General features: G+C 49.2%; 1 protein-coding gene across 1 annotated transcript; it reads right to left on the bottom strand.

Moving 5' to 3' along the window:
* Positions 1-5,318: 5,318 nt before the first annotated feature.
* On the bottom strand, positions 5,319-21,393 carry Xkr5 (XK related 5). Its single transcript, XM_051169750.1, has 7 exons — positions 21,336-21,393; positions 19,106-19,289; positions 14,391-14,575; positions 12,898-13,107; positions 11,367-11,536; positions 9,368-9,479; positions 5,319-6,427 (listed from the first exon to the last, which is right to left on the bottom strand). The coding sequence occupies exons 1-7, from the start codon at positions 21,391-21,393 to the stop codon at positions 5,322-5,324; spliced, it is 2,025 nt and encodes a 674-aa protein (XP_051025707.1). The 3' UTR covers positions 5,319-5,321.
* Positions 21,394-22,931: the final 1,538 nt, after the last annotated feature.

Consider the following 22,931-nt stretch of genomic DNA (forward strand, 5'->3'; position numbering starts at 1 on the left):
CAAACAAACAAACAAACAGATGTATATGTTTGTGTGAGGGTGTGTATGCATCTGGGTGCAGGTGCTCCCAGAGACCAGAATGAGATCCACCTTGACCTGTGTCACAAGTGGTTGTGACTCCTGTGGATGCTCAGAATACAGGTCTTTGGTAAGATCAGTTTGTAACTTTTTCTTTTCTCTTCTTTCTTTCTTTCTTTCTTTCTTTCTTTCTTTCTTTCTTTCTTTCTTTCTGTCTTTCTTTTGGACATGGTTCACTGTGAATTATAACCTGATTCCAATGTACATTTCTGCGGTCTCAGCCCATGGCATGTTGGGATTGTAGGCATGATCTACCACATCTGGCTTTTCCCTTCACATTTTAAGCCAGAAGCATTTTCTTTCTCTTCTGACTTAGTGGTGGTATTAAGATTAAAAACAAACTCAGCAAAATTAACTTTCTGGAGAGTTCCCAGTCTTTTTTGTTTTTTTGGTTTTTTTTTTTTTACATTAAAACACCCCATCCCAGGAGACCCCCTAGTTTCAGAGGGCTGGGAAAATCAGTTATTGTGAACAATGCTGGAAATCAGGGTCAAATTCAGACAGAAAACAGTCTCTCAAGTGGGCTGGGCATGAAGTTCAGTTGGTACCGTGCTTGTATAGAACCATCTAAACTGGATATGAAACACACTTCTAATCCTAGCACTAGAAGGCAGACACAGGGGGATCAGAAGTTCAAGGCCATCCTTGGTTATATATTGAATTCTAAGTCAGCCTGGGCTACCGAGACAAACATACATATAGGCTAAACACTCATACACACAAAATAATAAAATAATAATGAAAAAGAAAGATTGGAGTAAAATCCTTTAGTGATGCTTAACTAACTCTCACTCTGGTCAGCTGATGAGCTTTCAGCCTGAAAACCAACTCAGGAAAGAGCTCAAAAGGAACCTTCCTATGCATGATACAGCACAGAAGACCACAAGAGCTGTGTCCTGCTTGGCAGTGTTGCACACTAGCCAACCCCTTCTGCTCTTGCAGGCACGCGCGCGCATGCGCACGCACACACACACACACACACACACACACACACACACACAGCCATTTTGTGTTCTTGACACTACTGGGTGGCTGTGCAAGGTGTGGCTTTCTGTATCCTTCTTGGCTAGATTTCTTTATGATAAAAAAGGACAAAGAAGAAAAAAAAATGCAAGGGCCAATCTGAGAAGCTGATGCTCTCTGCCTGGGGGCCCACAAAACTCTTAAGCTTATCTGTTTGCCTTTCCAAGTGTTGTGAGCAGCCCTGATGGTTGGCAGTTGACAGGCAGAGCACAGAGAAAAGAAGCAATGTATAGAATCAGTGGAGGTTAAAAACTACAGAGTGGTAAAACCGACAAGTACCGGTTGGTGCCTCCCCACCTCCGCCAACTTTCTATAGTAGCAAGAGAAAATGTGTATTGAACCTTTTAAAATTAATTTATAAAAACAGGTCCTTTGGGGGGGGGCATGGAAAGTCTATTTCTGAATTTCTGTTTTCTGAGCCTTTGGGAACCATGCATTAGCTCTTCCCTCTCATAGATATTTTATCGTGGTGATGGCAGGGTCATAAGCTGGAGGAAGGACACGTGGGTGAAGTGCAGCCATGGACCTGCTGTGGTAGCATGGGTCTGACTGCACCTCCACCAAAGAAGTGTGGCTTCGCTGCTATGGAAGCTGAGCCTGGTAAAGGCCAGCATCCCTTGATGTCCAGTCTCTCTAGTATATGCCTGGCCTGATGAAGGTCCTGGACTGTGATTAGATATGCCATTGATATACAGGCTATGGAAGAGCTCATAGATGACCCTATTAATGTGTCATGCTGGCTGTGGAAAAGTCTGTTGAAAAGTCTGTGCTGCAGTCAAAGCTGATGTGCCCACCTGTAGAGGAACGTGGCCAGCTAGTGTAAGGTCAAATCGTCAAGTGGGCCTTTCTGCATGTGCTATGATACCTCCCCAAATCTTAAGTATTCTTCTCTTTATAGATGACATAACACCCCACTTTTGCTAAGCCTGCAACCCCAGCTCCTTGGGAGGCTGCTGCAGGAGGATGGGAAATTCAAGGCCAGAACTAACAACTTAATTGAGAACCTGCCTCAAAACAGAAAGTCCAAAGGGGATAAAGCTGGGGTAAAGCTTGGTGGTAGAATGCTTGCCGAACAAAGTCAAGTACAAGGTCTAAGGTTCAACCCCTAGAACACCAAAAACAAACAAACAAACAAACTACAAACAATTCCACTCTGATTTTCCTGCATCCTAATGGATGAAGCCAGTTGCAGTACCGTGCCTACAGGGTCACGGGAAGAAACTAACCAGCATTTCAGAGCATGAAGGGACATAGAAACAGGCTTTTATTTGTAGGTGCACTAGCAGTGAGGAAATCCCTGGAAAGTAGAGACACACAGCGCAGGAGTCACTTGGTTCAGAGGCTAAGGTTCAGTGTGAGGGAGTCCCAAGGGCACGCCTATGACCACTGCTCATCTGTTTTCAGCCTTCCTTCCTGTAGATCCTGTACTGGGTGGTGGGAGCTGACCTCACAGGGTGTGTGGGATCTTGGTTTTCTCCAGCTTTTTTAGGGGGAAGGGTGTATGTGGCTATATGGTCCTTGGATGAGAAGGAGCAGGGTAGCCGTTTCTATGATTTCTCCCTGCCAGGTCTCTTACATGTTGGCTGCTGTCCTCATCGGCAGCACAGTGTATTGAGGGCCACCTGCTGAGACGCACACCTGCTGCCCTGTCTCTCATCCTTCAGGTGGCAAAAAAAAAATCCTACCCACACTGCTGTCCCTCCTTGGTTTCAGAATCTCTGTCCCCCGCAACAGGAGCTTGCCACAAAGGCACTGGAGCAAGGGAATTGTCTGGATTCAAACCTAGAAGGTTTTGTTCCTGGAGTTAGTTGTACAGGGAACTTCCAAGTTGAATTCCACATAGAAAGTAGCTGCCCAGTGCCAGCCACAGCCATTCATCAGGCCAGGGGGTCATGAGGGGCAGACAGCAGAACAAAATAGCCTTCCCAGGGAGCTAGTTATAGCAACATTTACAGAAATCAAGTCTAATTTCCTGCAGGTCTTGAGAGTGCTAGGTTCTCCTGTGTTTTGATATGCAGGGCACTGAAGATGTTTGCTCGGTATAGTCTGCAGTCTTCAGAGACATAAGGTGCCCCTTCCCTGAAGAAGGTGAGGTAGACTAGGAAAAGTAGAGACCAGGCAGTTGCAACAGCAGATATAAATTCCCTGTGGACCAGGTTGGACTTCTGGGTAATGGCTGCCTCTGCTGAAGTCTGGGAGGAATGGAGTGAGGCAGACATAGCCCATGGGTCCAGCTTCACCATCGTAAAGAAGCAACAGGCAACTGTACAGGAGGCATTGGATCTGAGTGTGGAGAGCTGTGGGGCAGGACAAGTCATGAGGTGGGTGGAGATGAGGAAGAATCTAACAAAGGCTTCAGCACCAGGTTTAGCTGGCCCTCCCAGCAGATTGCGTGTAGACGGAAGAGAAGGCACTAGTGGGCTGCTCATCATTGGCTGGAAGGATCCTTGTGTAGAACAGAAGTGCACGCTCCCCTTCTTCCGAGCCTGATGATGGGCACAGGCAAGATGGTGCTGGTTTGGTTCTGCTTTTCCTAGCTGGGTTGCGGTCATATGACATGGGGCTTCTGAGAGATCCCATGGCCAGCCCCATGTCTCTTCCTGGGCTTGAGTGAGGCCTATCCCTCTCAGATCAGCTCTGGCCTACTGATAACAACACAGGGTAAAGCTCACACTGTGGTGTAGACATGGGAAGAATGGCCACTGCTTGTTCTCTGGAAGGGCAGCTGCTTGGGTGGTGATCCAGGAAGCAGTAAACTGACGGCCATCCAGTCACCATGAATGTTCTGAGGGAAGACAGCAGCCTGGGTCTCTAGGAGCCAGTCTGAAGCTTGCAAGTGTTTTCCAGTTGGGAAACACCAGCTCACAGAGCTTGAGGCAAGGCCACTTGGAGACCTTGTCAAACAAGGCAAAAGCAAGATCATGCGATTCTTCAGAGGCCAAGGTCCCCCTTTCCCACAAAGTGTACAAGGCTATTTGCTTTTTTTTTTTTTGCCACAGCTCTTCCTCCTCCTTGAGCTATCTTCCCACAAATGAGACTTGCAAAACAGCAATTCCCGGAATAGACCCAAGAGTCCCCCGCCCTGCTGCTCTCTCACCTGTCAAAGTCAACCACGCAAAGGACCAATCAGCTGAGTTTTCTGACCCTTATTGTCGTTTCTCAAACTTTCTTCCTAAGGACACCCCCCCCCCTTTTTCCCCCTTTCTGGTACAACACACAGAGACAACTCACTCACTGAAGGGTAACTCTCCTAAAGGTCCTGAATTCACCCCTAGACTGTTTCTTTGTGCTTTACATTAGCTCCAAGGAGGGAAATAAAGTCTGTCCTTGCTAGATCAACAGGAAGGATAGCTGGATGGTAGAGGCAGAAGGATCAGGAATTTATTGTCATCCTTGGCTATATAGTGAGATCAAGATTCTGTCTAAAAACTAAACGGAGCCGAACAGCCTCTATCCCTATATATCCCTTAGGTCCTGCCCAGGGGATCTGAACCCAAATGTTGCTCATATTTTCCAGTATGTTGACTATGAACATATAGCTCTGATCTATATTCAGAGTTTGTCTTCTCTAACAATAAGAGACCAAAACTAATGTATCTAGAAAACATGTTTTTATTTTTTAAAGATTTTAGGTGTACTGGTATTTTGCCCGCATGTATGTCTGTGCACTATGTGCACATAGTGTCCACAGAGGCCAGAAGAGTGTGTCTTTTCCCCTGAGACTGAAGCTGCAGGTGGCCATGAGTTGCCAAGTAGGAACCGGGGATTGAACCTGGGTCCTCTGGAAGAGCAGGCAGTGCCCTTAACTGCTGGGCCATTCCCTCCAGGCCCAAAAGCATCTTTCAAAAAAGTGATTAACAACCATCCAATGTGAGGAACAGCTAATTATAAAGAGTCCAGAGTGAGGCTGGACTCTGGGTTTTATGTCCGCATCGTCTAGAAGCCACAAAGAGATGCACTGGGACTCACGGGGCTCAGAAAAAGAACCGGAAGCCCCCTTTTTGCCCCTCTCCACTGCACTCGAGTCTCTGCTGTGCCTAAGTGCCATGTGTGATGTGTAGGGGAGATTTCAGACAACCCTGCTCCTTCATCCTGCCAGGTGTTCAGGTGGAGACCAGAAGTAGAAGAGCACAGGTGTCAGGTATGGCACTCATCTTCCCATGATGCGGAATGGCCCTTCTGACATATTGATGTGTTGTTGTAGTCTCCTGGGGCTAAGGTCAGATGAAAAAACTAGCCTCCTGTTTCATCCTGTCCCTGCAGCTATAGTCCCTCTGGGTAGACTCAGACTTAGGGGTCGATGTGCAGCAGGGCTCTTCTGCAGGGCTCACCTTTGGCAAACTCGGGTCCTTTGCTGTCCCCTTCCACTCTTCACACTCCGAACTACACAGGGCGTTTCCAGGAAGGCCTGTGCTGGGGCAGACGTTTGTGCCTGAGGCTCGGCCTAGAATGGGACTAATGCTGGCCATGGTGAGAGGAAAAGGCTTAATGAGTGCCTGAGGCAGCGCAGGCTGCACAGGTCCGCTCTCTCCCGGAGTCCCTGACTGGGATGTCTGCAGAGCCACTGGGCTGCCTTTTTGGTAGGAGGATGTGGTCTTGTCCATGGTGGCACTGAAGTACAGCGTTGTGCTCTCTTGTCCTTCCTTCCCCTTTTGGGGCTCATCTATACCCTTCCCCTGAGCCGAAAGGTCAGCCCCAGCCTCAGCCTTTGGGCTGTCCTCTCCTGGAGCCGGCAGCTTCTGGGTTGCTGCACTGTCCTCCAGCTCGCTGGCAACGGAGACATAGCTTGAAGTTTCCAATGACTCCATCTCTGCTTTCGGAGCATCTGAGTACCCAGAGCCTTTCTCCAAGGTCAAAGGGTCATGAGGAGAGGATGGGAAGTCTCGCTGGGAAAACAAGGGTTTCCTCTGCAGATTACAGTGTTGACTCGACCCCAATATGGGGGGACAGGAGCAACCAAGGCTGTCACCACCAAGGGCTGCGTTGATCTTAGATACACTTCCGGTCTTGAGAGCAAGTTTCATCAACAGCCAGTGGTGATGGCTGAAGAAAGAATACTCCCCGGATCTCTGATCGCCCAGCCCCACCTCTGCAGTACTCTGCTCTGGCCTGGGGGCCTTATCAAGGCTTGTTAGCTCATAGCTTTCCTCTTGGCACCAGCTTGAGCTGTCAGGTCTGTCCTCTGAGGGGACCACAGCCCTGGGAGGAGGCTCTGATTCAGCTCTGTCATTCTCTGTGGGGCCACAGCATTTCCTCATGAAGTCCTGCTGGATGTCTGAGGATTTCGGATGCAGCAGGCTATAATAAATAACCAGTGATGCACACCCTGAAAAACACAACAATGGAAACAGCAAAAAGGAGAGTGTGACATTACATTCTGAGGCACCCTGTGTCTTGCCGCGAGTGACGGTCTCAGTGGCTACTTAGAATGGAACAATATAACGTTTACCTACAGTAAGGCTCCGAGACTTCAGAGCTGACATTGTTAGGGTGGGGGGGGGATTTTAAGTAGGCCCCAGCATCTACCAGCTGCAAATGTTTATGGTCCTAAAAATGGTACCACATGGCTTCACTCCTGTTGAGTCTCAGGCTTCTTCCTGGAGGGCATGTTCCAACAGCCACTCCAGCTATGTGTGAATGTGTGCATGCACGTTAGCACCAGGGGCATGGTAGAAGTCTCCAGAATCTTTCAGAATCCCACCAGCAGGACAGTATGGAAGAATGCCAAAGCCGGGGGTTGGGTGAGGGGGTGCAGGGGGTGGGGTGGGGACGCTCGAGTGACCTCAAAAACAAGAGCCCGAAGCAGAGGTCAGTCATGCCCCTCAAAAGCCGCGTGAGGGCATTTCCACAAACAACAACAACACTTCCTTTGTGCACAAACATCTTAGTCACATTGTTGTCAGTTTCGTTTATGTCGATCAGAAGTGTTGACTGCTGCAATAATCTATTTAGCAGAGCGTTCCAGTGGGCCACCCACGTTATTTCCAGTTTCCTGTCGCACTGGAGAAAGTGCCTGTGTTACGGGTTCTTGTTATACATGTAGGGGATGTGAATTAAGTGTGAGGAAGAGGCTGACGGCGCCTGGAGATGGCAGCGTGACAGACTTTAAGAAGAACCCAAAGGATGCTGCCCTCCGACCCTCTGTGCCTCTGGGGACAAGGGCAGGCCCAGGGCAGGGAATTGGTTTGTGATACCATTAGAAGTGGGGTCAAGGACCAGCATTCCTATCCTCGCCTGTCTCTGCATTGGGCACAGCTCACATGCTAGTTTTTATACAATGCCTTGGATTCTCACCAAGAAGCCCAAGCAGTATGGAGTCACTCATTTTTTTTTTACCAATAGGTCCCACCAAGGGCAGGAAAGGACAGCACGCCAGCTGGCACTTCCCTATACTACTTTATTACGCTATGCACCCAGGGCACCAGTTAGGCAGCAGGATCTGCCTTAGCTAGGGGCACTACGCATCCTGATTTTTTGTGGGACTCTGCCACCTGCTGGATCCTTGGCTGTAGCTCCAAGCCTGTGTGCATTAAATACATGTTTGTCCAAGAAACGGAGGAACCGGGGAGTCCAGATTTGGGCAGGAACTGTCTCAAGCCTGTGTTCTCGGAACTATAAATTCTTTTTAAAAAATTATGTTATGTGTATGTGTGTTTTGCCTGCATGTGTATCAATGCACCACATGTCTGCCTGATGCTCTGAAGAGGCAGGGGGTCAAAGTCCCTGGAACTGGAATTATAGATGGTAATTAGCCACCATGCTTGTTCTGGGAATCAAACCCAGGTCTTCTGGAAGAGTAGCCAGTGTTCTTAACCACACTGCTTAACCATTCTCTCCAGCCTCTATAATTTTTCTTTTTTAAAACTTGTTTTCTTGAGATAAAGCCTTGTCCATAGCCTAAGTTGGCCTTAAAGTGGGTCAGTCCTCCTGCCTCAGCTAAGTGTTAGGAATGCAGGCATGAGCCATCATATTCAGCTTATATAGGTCATTTATAGTAGAGTTGGACATTGAACCTGGCACTTCTTGAATGATAAACAGGCTGTTTCTTGGGGATTTATTTATTTATTTTAAATAAGATTTTTCTTCTTAGCTCAGGCTTGCCTCAAACTCACTGTGAAGGCCATGTTGGCTTGAGACTCACACCAATGCTCTTGCCTCAGGCTCCCAAGTACTGGCTTGATAGAAAAGAGCCACCAAATCAATATGATGTGATTTTAAACATGTATTAAATGTGATTTTCTATAATGCCTGGGTTTAAGGACTGACTCACAGTGTTGTTTTTTCCATTCTCTTTTGACACACTGGGGATCCCAGTGGGCCAAAGGGGAGCCAGAGGTGTTTCCAGCGCCACCTGCTGTTGGGCAAAGGAACAGCATGACACAGCCCCTTCTGAGATGAGGGGACAGTCATAACTCCTGTGAATGAATGGTTAAGTCTCAGCTGTGAAGACCTTTACATAATACTCCAAGGGAGACCCTCTCCACAGGACAATGACCAGGGCACAGGCCAGGAGCACATAGGCAGCTTTATAGGTGGCAGGAGAGCTCTTGCCTGGACACTGGCTATCATATCATAGGCTTTTGGCTGGCCACTCTCATGCAGGCATGCAGCTTAGAAATCAGCATCTTACTATTCAATTCACCAGCAGCATTTTTGGACAGATGTGGCTGTTCCTACCTCTGTCTGAGGCTCCCAGCAGTCTAGCCAAGGTAGACGAAGCTAAGCTCAGAGTCTCAGGCCACAGAAGACGACCTCTTTACCTATAACCTGGATCTTGTCCCCTGATCACTGACTCTCGGCTGTTCCCTGTCCTTCCAGATCATTAAAAAAAAGTACAAGTTGTGGCTGAGGACATGGCTCTGTGGATTGAGCATTTACTTTATAAGTGTAAATGCTTGGGAACTGGCCAGGGATGGTGGCTGCCTGCAATCCTAGCACTTGGGAGGCAGAGATGTGAGGGAGAGGGGGCATGGCCGGGGCAAGCTGGCTTGGTAGACTATCAGGAATTAGTGAGCTATATGTCCAGTGAGAGACCCTGACCAATCAGTAGAAAGTGATTAAAGAAGACATCTGACATCAACTTCAGGCCTCCACACACATGGGCATGTACAAACACATCACTCATGTGCATCACCACACACGCGAACATGTGCACATACATGCATACATACCACACATGCATACACAAGAAAATAAAAAGAATAAAAATAAAATAAAATAACAAGTTGGGGAGGAAGTGTGGCTAAGAAGGCTTAGTAGGTCTTACCAATCAGAAATCCAGACAAGACCCCCACCACAGTCCACAGGCTGGTCCATGGTGCCCCCTGCAGAAAGTCAGTGGCCAATAGTAAGAGTACAGAGTTCTCCAGCAGCATGACCTGGGGGTGGAGAAAGAGTCACCATGCTTGAGACACACAGCTCCATGTCCTACTATCTGCAGCTCTTCCCTCCTGTCTTTGGGGTACCTTCTGGGGTTCACAAACCAAGGAACCTCCCCTAAGCAGGAGCAAGGCCCCAATAGGAATGTTTCGACAAAAGGATACTTGCTGGTGTTGTTCATGAAAAGCATCCACAGAAGCACAGACACAAAGGAATTACAGCGAGAATGACAGACCCTTGGTGCAAGTGTTTCTATCCATCCCACACCAAGACATCAGACAGATACCAGCACAGGCTCTAACAGCTCCATGCTACATACCCAGGACGATATGGTAGCCCCTTAAACTTCCTGCCTGAGAAAGCTCACAGCTGCCAGGGGATGTGGCTGCCTGTTCTAGGATAACTAGGGCCCTCACCTCCCCTACAGCACACACCAGAAAGCTTCCGGTGAGAGTTCATCCTCTGTCCTTTCAGATAGGAGTCTCCCACCCCACGCTCACAATTGTCACCAAGGACTTGAGAACATCTCTTTGAAATACATACAAGGAGGTCACTCTCTCAGCCTGTGAGCACTTTGTTCTGTAACTCTAACATTGACCCCTGTCTCCTGCCATTCATAAAGACACTAGTCATCTGTTCCTGCACTTGACAACTCCAGTTAACACAGCAGGTGGGACAGCCACTAGCTACCTCCCTTATTTCTTACACATTTCCATTTCTCTGACTCAACCCAAGCCCCCACACTCCCCTGACCTCTGCTGTTCCTTCTAAAATTTCTCACCACCTCTGTACAAATCAGAGTTCAGTTCTGTTACAGCGGACCAGATGTTGTATTTGTCTTTAGTCCCTGGCTTTGTCTCTCTGGCAGCACCACACAGACTTCTCAGTGCTCTGTGGTCCTTCTGCCACCTCTGTAGCTTTGCCCGAGATGCCCCGATGTGCCAAGCCTCTTTTCAGGAAGATTTCTCTCACTTCTCTGCGCTGTCCCCTTTGCAAAGCCTTCCCTGGCTACTGAGCCTCTGTCCTCACATGGCCCTTGTGTTTCTCTGGGACTCTGATAACATCATTTCTCACAGGAGTAGATGCATCCCTTCATTAATCTACAGCTACAAAGAGCTGCACACTAGCCTTGAACTCAGTTCTAACATATTTTAGGCTGTGTGCATGCTGGGATGAATAAGACAGGCGAAGCCATGCTTTCCAGAGCTGTCCTGTCTCTGAAAGAGGAGAAGGTGAACACTTACATGCAGCTTCCAAAGGTGGACTGGCAATGCCACCCGAAGCTATATCCAAAACAAGAATCCCCAGCCCTTGCTGGGCGAGGGCCTGGCAATCTCCACTTTGGGGAAGTCCCCAGGTACATCTGCCAACAAAGTCTGTGGAGTTGGCTGCACCTGAAGCTCCTGATGATATGGCAATGGCTAGATATCAGGCTATTTTCAAAGTGTGTAATCACTGTAATTTATCCTTATGCTAGACTATACCTCTGTGTGTGTGTGTGTGTGTGTGTGTGTGTATTGCTTGCATGGCACATACACACAGTACAGGCATGTAGAAGGCAGAGAAGACCTAGTGCTTTCCATAATCACTCTATCTTATCGCCCCAGACACAGAGTCTCTGACAAAACTACAAGCTCAACATTTTGGCAGGGCTGGCTAGTAAGGTCTTGGATCTGCCTGTGTCTGTCCCCGGCTGCTGGGGATTTGAACTCAGGTCCTCATGCATGCATGCTAAGTACTCTTATCCACTGAGATGATTCTCCATCCCTCAACATCCTTTCTTTAACCGATGTATGGGCGCACACGTGCATATATGCACCTTCCCACCTAACATGCTACAGGCAATGTAAAAGTCAGGCTTAGAGAAAGCCACCCTTGCCACTTGCCAAGTAGAAGCTGGCCATCCTGCTTCTGGAAGGGCTGTCCCAGAAGTTGATGTAGCAGAGGATGTACACGACCCCCACCAGCAGGTTGAACAGCCTCCAGTGGCAGGTGCTCTCCACAATGTCGCTCTGCTGGGCCACGAGCCAGAAGGTCATCACCAGCCAGTGAGCGCCTGGAGACAGTAAGGGGTAGAGGTTCAGTATTCAGAGAGGAGGGAAGAAGGGGGGGGGGGTTGAAACTGAGTGCTGCAGAAGAGACCCCCCCAAAGCCAGAAGAGAACCGAGGGACACAGACAAGCCACTCATTCCGCCTTTGCACACCTTATCTCAGAGCCTCACGGGGGCATGGGGGGCGTTTGACCTAATTTGGAGCTGAGAAAACACACACTGGCTTCAGTGACACGCATTGGGCCCTACATAGGGATAACTTCCTGCTCCCAGAAAGAACTTAAAAGAGGCAGTCATAAAACTCTCGCTGCTTTTACACTGTTGCTCTACAAGCCCCAAGCCTCCAGACCCGAAGAGAACTCCAATGTGGACCAGCCACAAGTTTTATTTTTATATTTTTAATATGAATAGCCTCATTCTGGAGCACAAGCTGAATTTTAAAATGGACGAATAAAATGTAGTTAATTTCGCTGTTAGAACACAGCTCCCCCCCCCTTCTCAAAAAAAAAAAAAAAAGTTCTTTTCTGCCAATAACTGTATTAAATGTTTGCTCTTGGTACATGGGCCAGCTATTTCTCAATGTTCTTGGTTCTCTTAAAACAAGGGTACACTGTTCCTTCTTGCAGAGTGCATTCACTGATGACCAGAGGACACGGCTGTCCTTGGCAAGGACACACAGGCCCCATTCAGGAGTCTAAAGGGCCAGACACTCTTGGTCATCACGCTCATATCTGGGCTGCTGGCTGTGAGAAGGCTAGGGTTCAGTGGGGCCTTCCTGTGTGAGACAAAGACAGGGTCCAACAACCAAGGAAATAGGGTGCTTACAGAGGCTCTAAGCGGTGTCATATAGGCGGAATCATATATACGGCACAGTTTTATGAAGGATCAGTTAGGACCCAGACCTCCCTCTCGTGCATTCAGGGCGGTGAGATCCACAGCCGTCCCATATATGGACAGGAACTTTCTACAGTGTGTCTAAAGAGCCAGCATTCACCACCACTCCTTGCATTGGATGTACACTCTTGGGAACTAGGGAGGGTCTGGACCTGTGGTCACGGATCAGGGCTGCCAAGAACTGTTTGACTGGCAGAGCATAGCAGAAGCCATGCTGTGGGTTTTCAAGGCTTAAGAGGACCAGACATTTCTGTTTTCTCTTCCTTGAAACTGTCAGCACCAATGGCTAATCCAGGTTACTGTGATGAAGAGAGAGGCCACATCTGTGCACCCAGCCTGCTGAGGTGTCCTGGAAACAGAAACTGACTCTTCTTTCATCTCCATAACATTCTCTGCTGGACCCAGTCAGCCACAGCTCAGGGACTGAGGATCGTGAATGGTTACCATTAAGGTTTTATGAAAGCCCACTTACCTCCAACCACCAAAACCCAAACACGGTAAACTCTGCAGAAGAGAACCAGGCTCAACACACGGGCTCCCAGCATGCCCATCCTCCATAGCTGCTGGCACAAGAGAGCGGCCCACAGCACGGTCCCGTGGCCTGGCTTCATGATGCCCAGGAAACAGTTGTACGACACAAGGGCCCAAGACATTGAAGACCAGGAGAGTAGGGCACTGATCCCTGGAGGATGGAACAGAGAGAGCTCCCTGTAGGCTCCAAAGCACACATACATAGATGCACCCCTTCTATCCCTTTCTGGGAGCATCCAACTTATCAAAAACTAGCACAAGGGGGATGTACTATGGACCAAGCCCCTTGCTGGTAGGTAACTTAGCAACGCAAACACAATTTATATGGGAACGAGGGGAAGTAGAAAATGTCTCCACTGCTCAGTGCTCTAGACACTCTTCTTCCAGATGCCCTTTAAAAATGTCCCAGCCCCTGATGCCTAAGGCCTCTGGTCCAAACTATGATGAAAAGGATATGGATCCTACAGGACCCTAGACACAGTTTCTTACAAGGATTTGTTCTCTACATGAAGAAGTTGGATGAAAGAATGGAGGAATATGCAGCTACACCTAAATATTCAGACCTTCAGTTTAAGTTTGGATATTTAAATAGAAGGAAAAGGAGCTGGGTGTGGTGGCACATGGCTTTAATCCCAGCACTTGGGATACAGGACAGAGGGAGGAGGATCTCAATGAGTTGAAGGCCAGCCTGGTCTACAAAGTGAGTTCCAGGACAACCAGGACTCTGTGACATAGAGAAAACTTGTCTCAAAAGTCAAAACCAACTAACCAACCAATAAAATGGAAGGTAGCGGAGAGGAGAGGAAGGTGGGCAGGGGCAGGAGAGAAAAAGAGAGAGGAAGAAGAGGAGTAGGAGGAGGACAGTGAAAGAGAGCGAGAGAGCGAGAGATAGAGATAGAGAGAGAGAGAGAGAGAGAGAGAGGAAGGATGGAGGAGGGGAGAAGTGATAGAGAGAGAGAAAGAGGAAGGAGGAGGAGGAGGGGGAGAGAGAGCAAGAGGAGGAGAAGGAGGAGGAGGGAGCATTCTGGCTGGAGTAGAGCTGGAGACACATCTGCAGGAGACTGAGCCATGCTCTCTGTGGGGCCTTCAGGTGTCAGGTCTGCTGTAACAGGAGCAGACCCAGGAGAGACGGGTATGTAGACTCCCTGAGAAGCAGACTTCCCCAGATAGCTCTCAAGGTTATCTGCACTCTGCACAACTTTTGTCTTATGGACTGACTCTAGATACTTTACTGCCAAGAGACCAGGTCCCTGTGTACCCATGATCCCAGCAAAAGCCAATGGTGACTATCATTTGGATTAGTAAGAATGGGGTTTCCCTAAGTCTCCCAAATAGGAGGAATCTTAGAGGTGGACACCAGGTCCCACAGGGTCAGGCACGTGCTCCTGTTATCTTGGAAGCAGCAGGTATGAGTCCACAGTGAAAGACACCCACCTGGCACAATGTCTGTGAAGTCAGAGGCTAGGAACACATACACCTGAAGCAGCAGGTGGGGCCCAGTCTGCAGCAGAGCCTCCAGGAGCCGGAGGGCTGACAGGTCAGCCACCTGCAGGTGCAGCTGTCCACAGCAGGGAGCCTCCTTTCCCTTCCACAGAGCAGCTGCCACAGAGTCCCAGTGCCTGGAGAGGACAAAGACATCATGACATGGACCATGAAGCCGGCTGTACAGGCTTCCGCACCAACCTTTCACATGGAGATACGAGGTCACCAGTTGGGCTCTTGCTAAGCTCTTAGTCTGAGCTGCATATTTCAGTCCAAACTTCGTGTGTTCAGCAGGGTGCCACCGTAGGCCACTGTCTCCAAGGTTGGTAGGGTGAGCGGTGGGTAGGCTGACATTATCGCAGGGCTAAGGAACTGAGGCTGGACCTGGTGACGCTTACAGGGAAGGGCATATCCCTTTAATAGAGACCAGCTGCAAGGCATTGTGGGTAATAGTCTCTAAAGCACAGACTGGACTGATCTTTGGCCAACATTTCCAGGCCCGGGCCCAAGGTTGGGGGCTGTCTTTGAAACAACTCCATTCCTGGTGCTAGTGGCCCAGGAAAGATGGTTAGGGCAGACACGTTTCCTTTTTCATCACTTCACTCCTGGAGGGAACCGATCTCTACTGAGTCTTCGAGGCTGTCATTCCTGACACAAATTTACTGGTAAGAAAAACCATCCACTAAAAATACATGCCATAGTTTTCCTTTCTACCCACCCCCCCCCAGGTCATCTCTTCAAGGGATGGGGTGGTTTCCTCTTCCTGCTTCCTCTCCAATCCCCAGCAAAGACTTTTTGGTTCACCTCCTTCCGTTTGGTGCTAGGCACCGGACCCTGGGGCCTGGTGCTTCCTGGGCCAAGGTTCTATCACTGAGTCATGTCCTCAGCTCCTTTAACCTCAAGCTTTATTGGGCTTTGACTACAGAAGGAATAAGGAAACTGTAAGATGTTCTTTAGAGATGTGAGTTTCAGTTGTGCAAAACACACACACACACACACACACACACACACACACACGCTAAATGCTTAAATCAAGGAAGAAAAATGTATCAGATGACTATCTTGCATATATCTGGATCAGAGTCCTCACTGGAGAAGCCAAGGTGGTCGGTGAGAGCTTTCTAGAGAGGACAGGAAAGCTGTGGGTGTGAAGCCAAGCTGGAAGGAGAGAGTATGGGAGATCTGTGGGAGGGGCCAGTGGCCTTGGATGGGGTCTGTGGCTGGGGACAGGGAAACAGCAGAGTGGCTTTGCAAGGCTGTGATCAGGCAGGGGGATGGCTGAGACTAGGAGGCAGCCCCTGAGAAGCTCCCTGGGATTGGAACGGGTGCTGTACATCAGGTCTCCATCTCCTCCCATTGTCCTGGGTTTCTGGCTACTTTTGCCAACTGTCTCTGGTGCCGTCTCTCTAGGGCCTGATCCACTCCATTGCTCTAGGCCCTTCTTGATGGTCCTGCTGCTTTCTGCCAGTCCCAAGTTAGTCTCAGACACCATACTTAGTTATGTGTGTCTGCAGAGCAAGCAAGATGCTCCCTGTGAGCTCTACTGCTGATGGCCCAAGAGTCCTTGCTGCATTCAAAACATCACACTGCATAAAAGGAAACACAATTACCTCACCTGACAGGTCTTTGGAATGAAGTTTCTCAGCTAGTAATAGGAAAAAAAAAAAAAAAAAAAAAAAAAGCCAGGCACTCCCACCACAGCTAGCTATCCTGGACTCACAGCTTGGGGAGTGAGTGATTCTTCTGTCCATGTTAATTAATGTTTTGGGTGATAATAGAGCTGATACAGTCAACAGTGCAAGGCTGAGAACAGCTCTGCTTCATCTGCTTCTCTATCATCTATCTATCGTCTATCATCTATCTATCTATTATCTATCTATCTACCTATGTATCTATCATGTGTGTGTATACACCCATGTACACCCATGTGGGTGCACGTGTGCAATGGCACGCATGTGGCAGTCAGAAGACAGCTTTAGGGAGTTGCGTCTCTCTCTTTCCACCATGTGGGTCCCAAGGATTGAACTCAGGTGGTCAGGCTTGGCGGCAAACGCCTTTACCTGCTTTTAAACACGGAATCTGCACCTATCTGTGTCCAGCTGGCCTTGCAAGTTTGTCTCAACTTTCTCTCCACTCAAGAAAAATTGCTACACAATGCAAGATGCATGCTGAGTAGAAGAGTGTTTAGTTAGTCTCCCGTCCTCTCAGGCTGGGGGGCTCTAAACAGATATTCAGGAATTTTTAAAAGGTGAAAGAAATGTGAGTACATGCAGCATTAGAGTGGAAACAAAATGTTCCGATAGGAAAAAACAACTGCCAATGTGTAAAATGAGTTGTAAGCAGCATCAGGTTCTCTTGAACAGTAGTTTGTGTTGTTTGGAATTAAAACTGGAATCCATTTCTCCTTTAGCCCTTGCATTTTTTATTAGCAGTTTTACCTCAAGGGGTTTGGATTTTATTGATTTTTCTGTTGTTCATTCGTTTGCATTTCATTATGGCGTCAGCTAATGGGCTTCATTTTATAAAGTTCGAGGTCGTGCAAACACAGCAGTTCTGGCTCCCCCTACAGGTGATTTTGACGAACTGCAATGAAAACGAAACCAAACCAAACTTGATCTCTGTGGATGTGTTACCTCCTGGTTTTGTTTGTGAGGACCAGTTTCAGAGGGAGAAAGAGATTCACCACTTTCAACTTCCAGCGCTTTCTGCTGAGGATGAGGATGTGGACTTTCGCCGGGCTCACCTGCAATCTCGGAAACACTGTGGAAGGGCTGTCCCTTATGCCTCCTCTGGCTGCCAGGAAGCTGAGAGCCAAGTGTGGGCTAAGTCTAAAAACTGCATATTCTGGCTTTATCTCTGGATGTATTATTTTACCTCTTCCTGAAATCAATATTTATTTCTCCTCAGTTCTCTCCTCTTTTAAAATATTGTACATTAATTTTAAGTACAGATTTATTTTTATTTATGTGTGTGCTCCCTGCCACCCCCTTTAAGATGGCCCCTAAGCTACCTCTCCAGTTCCTATATACCACCACCACCACCACCACCACCACCATTACAACATTTTGTAGCAATGTATGGCTTGGAACTCACTATGTAGCCCAGGCTGGCCTCTACCTCACAGAGATCTGCCAGACGTTCCATCCTAAGGGCTGGGATTAAAGGTCATGTGACCACACCAGGCTGTCTGCACTAATTTTTATGATCACCTGATTTTTTTTCTAAATTAGTTATCACAGTGTTTTGTTTCTCCCACTTTTTGCTTTGCACTAGACTTTTCACTTATCCATATTAATTTTTCTGTATGTACCAGAGAGCATGCCACCACTTAGTGGTGATGCTGAGAGCACAGGGGAGCTCGCTGTCAAATTCCATAAATCTGGACCAGCCTGTGGTCTCTGACATCACTTCGCTGAAGGTTTACAAGGGCCCCTAGCATCTACAGAGCCTCAGAAGGCCAACTTACCGAAGAGTAGTAGAAAATAACTCTTTCTAAAGGCTACTCTCAATTCTGTTTTTGAACTACCAAATGCTTCTTTTTTATGTTGAAGCTCCTTTACTAGTTTACTGAGCCATTGTCTTTGAGGTCTCACCCTGGGTAGCTAACTACCTAACTCTCAGTGAGCCTTCTGGCCTCATTATAAGGTCAGGCAAATGAGGGAGCAGATGGTAGGCCATGCTCTGAGAAGGCTCCAGCGCCAAGTTCTATGAGACAACCTTCTCCCCCCTGCTAGTGACAGCCCTGCTGTGTCAGGAGAGCACTGAGCTCACACAGGAAGGAGCAGATTGGGATAAACTGCTGTGGCGTATGTGCGTTCTTGATGCCTCTCTAGGACAAGGGTCTGCTGGAAGGGAACATGAAGAAGAGCCTGTCACCCAATGTCTCTCAAGAAGCACCTTCTACTCTGACCTGAGTCCAACTTGGGTGGAGACAGAAGACACGCTCCCAGCACAGAGAGAAGAACTCGGCAACGGCTCCTTCAGTGCCTGCCAAACTTTGTCCTCTGTGGTATAATAAGCACTTAAGACTAAAGCTTTACTTGCCTGGCCCCTTATTTCTTCCCCCTTTATAAAAGTCCCCTCAACTCTACAGGGCTGTGGGGCAGCTAGGAGCAGAAATGAGGCGTGTCTGTAAAGGAACAGCTTCCCATCCCCAGGTGGAAATAACACCTCACCTCTGGAGAGACCTGTGGGCACGAGAAAGCCACCTGCATCAGATCCCTACCCGGAGAGCTTTTATATAATGAAAAGAAAAACATTTTAAATCAAAAAGCCTGGCCCTGGCTCCCAGGCGCACTTCTTCTTGCCGCAAAAGCGTAGGCGAATGTCATCACATGGGCTTTACTGTCTAGCTTGTGGTTAATTAAGTCTGTGGCACCTTCACGGAGCAAAGTTGTGGGTGTCAGGTGGAGCAAACCAATTTATGTGGCTTCAGAGGTTGGTTAAGGGGTGGAAATAGCGGTAGAATCTGGCTAAAGACATGAAAAAGCACTTTTAAAAAGTCACTGGCGTGGTGAGAAAAAGTCCCCTTCCATTAGAGATGTATCACGGTACCAATGCCAAACAAGGCTGTGGCCCTGAACTTTCATGGCCTTAAGATCAGAGAGTGTACAGACAGGGCCATTTTCCCTTCACATCAGATGGAAGGGAGACGGCAATGTTCTTACCGCTTCCAGATGCCAAGCTGCAGAAGATGCACCCCCGCCAGCCACCAGTGACCCTGATGCCCATCTGCTTGGAACCACAGGTAGCTCAGGGCCTGGACCAAGAAGCCGGGCAGGAGCACAGCGAGGGCCAGCCAACCCCAGAGGAGACGGCCCATGGCAAAGTAGTAAACAATGGTGCAGAGACCTGGATGAGGGATGTTGAAAGGAGAGTTAGGCAACCCTTTTACAAACCCTTGGTTTCTGTACTCTGAGCCTCTGAAAACCTTTCTGCCACAGACAGCAGTGCTCTTCCATGAACACGCCAGGGACATGCACACGGACCGAGAGCTTCTGTCTTAGACCTATGCAACCTTCTCTGCCTTAGCCTGTCCAGGGTCAGAGGGTCAAGTGACTAGGGACCTCCCTGTAGCCGAAAGCTCACAGCACCTACCCATAGAAACCAAGGCCACTGGTTCTGTCCACCCTGGCCAGCCTGTCTTGTCTGACGAAGCCCCAGCAGAGGTCCTGGCTCTCCATCAACCAAGTATTCCCATCTGGCTCCACACGCTATGCCCTGCCTCTTATCCCTAGGATCCGTGATCCTGTCCTGTCTGCTTGTCTGCCAGATCATTAAAACAAACGAATGAACAAACAAACAAAACCCCCAGATGTATCCAGGTCTCAAATCAACACACAGTATCCTTACCATTAGCAAGGAGCCAACAGGGCCTGCTAGCAATAAGATGGGCACAGGGTATGTGTGTATGGGGGTTACATGGGGTTACACAGGCCATGTGCCAAGTACATGCTCAAACAGGTGAACCTTCCCCTAGGGGAGGCCCAGTGCTGTGGGCTCCAACAACATGGAGTGAGCGCATAGTTCATGATATTACAGCAGCCAAGCAGGGCTGGTGTCCTGGACTTGGGCCACAGCTCGTCTGTGTGACCATGGCTTTGTTCGTTCTTCTGTGCCTCTAGGGACTGAACTCAGGCCTGTGCCTAGGCTAGGTAAGTCCTCTCTACCCCTGAGATATTCCCCAGCTCCGTTTTATTTTGAGGTAATGTTCTGCTAAGTTGTTTAGGCGAGCTTTAACCTCTTTCTGTAGCCTAGTTGGGTCCCTACCCTCTCCAGGAGGCTTGGATTATAGGCCTATGCCATCCTGCCCAGGCTCTGGCTATGCAACCTTGGATTTCTGCAAGAAGCTGTGTTGGTACTACAGACTGATTACTGAGGGTGACAGTGGAGGGCCCTCAGCGATCCTTTCACACAGCTGTTGCCAGTGTTTTCTAGTATTCCCAAGGATTGTGGATTTATAGGCACAAACCCCACTCTCTGAGTGAGACACAGCTGGGAACCTGGCAGCTATGGGCAGAGGGATGACAGCTATTCCTTCCTCCGTTGGTCCCAGGTTCTGTCCAGTGTTTCTACGTAAACATTTAGCAGTTCCCCGATAGAAAGCTAGGGACGTAGGGCATTTTGGGTAGCAGTGGGCATCCTGGTCTCCCCAGGGTCTAGGCTAGGGCCTTTTGGAGTTCTGAGCTCTGAGGAGGTGTGGGGGCTGGGGGCGGGAATCTGCAGGGACCGCACTATGTTGCAAATTAGAGGTAAATTTCAGCCGATACCAGGTCGAAGGGAGAACGTGGAACCTTGGAGGGTCAGGGTGGTGGAGTCTCCCCAGGGACAAGGCCTTGTAGGAGAGTGGCGGAAGTGGGCGGAAGCACTCTACGCCAGCACCGAAAGGGTTACAAGTTCAAACACAAAAGGCGCGAAAAGTATGGGCCATATTGCTTCACCCCCACTGTCCTCAGGACCTGGAGTACCCAGTACCCAGTGTTCTGCTGTGTCCTAAACACCAAAGGGAAACGAGTGCCCTTTGAGATCCCGCCCTTCTACCTTCCCCAAGCCTCGGCGGTCACCCTCGCCAGGAGCCCGGTGTCCAGGGAGCCGGGGCACCTCACCAAGCACTCCACACAGCCTCCTCATGCAGCTCTTTGCAGAGTGTGGGCTGAGCGGGCAGGGATTCGGGACCCCGGGTTTGGGGAATAGGGAGTTTCGATATCATGCATGGAGCGGTGTCTGCATGGGTGGAGGGAGTCATGCATAGGTAAGGAGATCACACCAGGGTCTAGTGAGCGTGCACCGGTGCAGTGTTTGCCTCCTGCCCGGGGCAATGGCGGCAGATGTGCCACACACACTGGGGTGGAGTGGGGTGTTGGAGGGGTGAGCACTCGCGGGCTGCGCCGCACTCACGCGCGCTTTGCTCGGCCGCCTGCAGCAGGGCAGAGAGCCCCAGGAGCCCGGCGTGCATCTTCTGTGCTGCTGCCGCCTGTGCCCGCCCCTTCCCCTGCCCGCGACCAACCCGGTAGGGGAGGCTTCCGGCCTGGGGCCCCAAGGCAAGAAGTTTTTCTTCGGAACTTGAAGACGAGTGGGGGGGGGTTGAGGGCGGGGACAAGGGCTGGGGACTGGGGGTGGGGATGGGGGTGGGGACTGGGTCTTTGGGGGCAGTCTCACTTGGCTATGCCAGATTTGCATGTTGCCCCAGGATCCTAAGGGCTGGAAGGCGCAGCGGGTTTGTTGTGAGGGACAGGGGTTTGCTCAAAGCAAAGTCAAAATTAACCACTACTCAGAGTGGTGTGTGTGTGTGTGTGTGTGTGTGTGTGTGTGTGTGTGTGTGTGTGTGTGTGTGTGTGTGTGTGTGTGTGTGTGTGTGTGTGTGTGTGTGTGTGTGTGTCGCCAGAGAATTTGAATAGTTGATTTGGTCTGTTGAAATCTTTCAGTCATGTGGCCAGAAAAGGGAAAGGTAGGGCTCGCTAATGGCATCCTCAACTTAACCGTTTGTTGCTTCGCTTACAGATTTTTCTCCCAGGTATCCTGGTGGGTTAACTCAGATCCCCCAAAGCCAGCGGTAAATTCACCCAGGGAAAGTCTTTCAGGGAGATGGGAAAGCTTCGCCCTGACATTTGTTACAAGGCAGCGCTTATGTAGGATTGTGGCCATGGATGTGGGGACAGAGATGGTTCAGAATCCTCGATGTCTAACGGAAAAATGTTTTATAACCATTGAGCAAAGAGGGCGTGGTAGGAAATTACTAACTAGAGATCAGGCCTTCAGCCATTCTGCCCAACAGGACCTAACAGAATTCTCGCCAAGGAATAAAAATTCCTATATTAGGACTTGGAATAAACACTGTTCATGATTTGTGAGGGCCGGGGAACATTCCAACACAGCTCTCAACATTTATAGCCTTAACAACATCGTGCCACTCCCATCCCCCATTCCTAGGTGCATGGTTTGAGGAATAGATACACCGTCCATATTGCACACGTTAAAAAGCAGTTTGCCTTGTGTCCAGTGTGGATGGGCACTTCCCTCAGGCTCAACATGGTGTGAATACAAAGCACAGAAGGGTCGGCTGGAAGACACATCTGGGCATTCCAGCTGCGATATTCTGTCTGACTTGCAGGCTGTGTGGCAAAGATGGGTGGGCCATGACCACAGCCTCCTGTGCCATCGGCCTCCCTTTTCTCTGCCTTCTTTTCCTTCATGCCACAATGTCATCTAACAGCTTTTCCCTTTGGGTAATGTGTCTCCTCTCACTAGTATGCTATGGTAGGAGGGGAGGGCCTCCATCTGACTATTGACACTGTGTCCCTGGATCTGACCCAGGGACTCGGGGGACAATTTTTTTTAACTGGGGCTACTAACAGGAGTATGGGGGAAGGGTACTCACAAGGGTCAGCAGTACCTCAAAAGCAGCTGGATCATCAAAAAGTTTATCCTGATATAGATTTAAATTCCTCCTGAAGGGTCCAGATGGCATTAGCCCAGAAACGGTTGGTATCTTCT

Source organism: Acomys russatus, chromosome 27 (assembly GCF_903995435.1).
Source record: "Acomys russatus chromosome 27, mAcoRus1.1, whole genome shotgun sequence".
Taxonomy (NCBI): domain Eukaryota; kingdom Metazoa; phylum Chordata; class Mammalia; order Rodentia; family Muridae; genus Acomys; species Acomys russatus.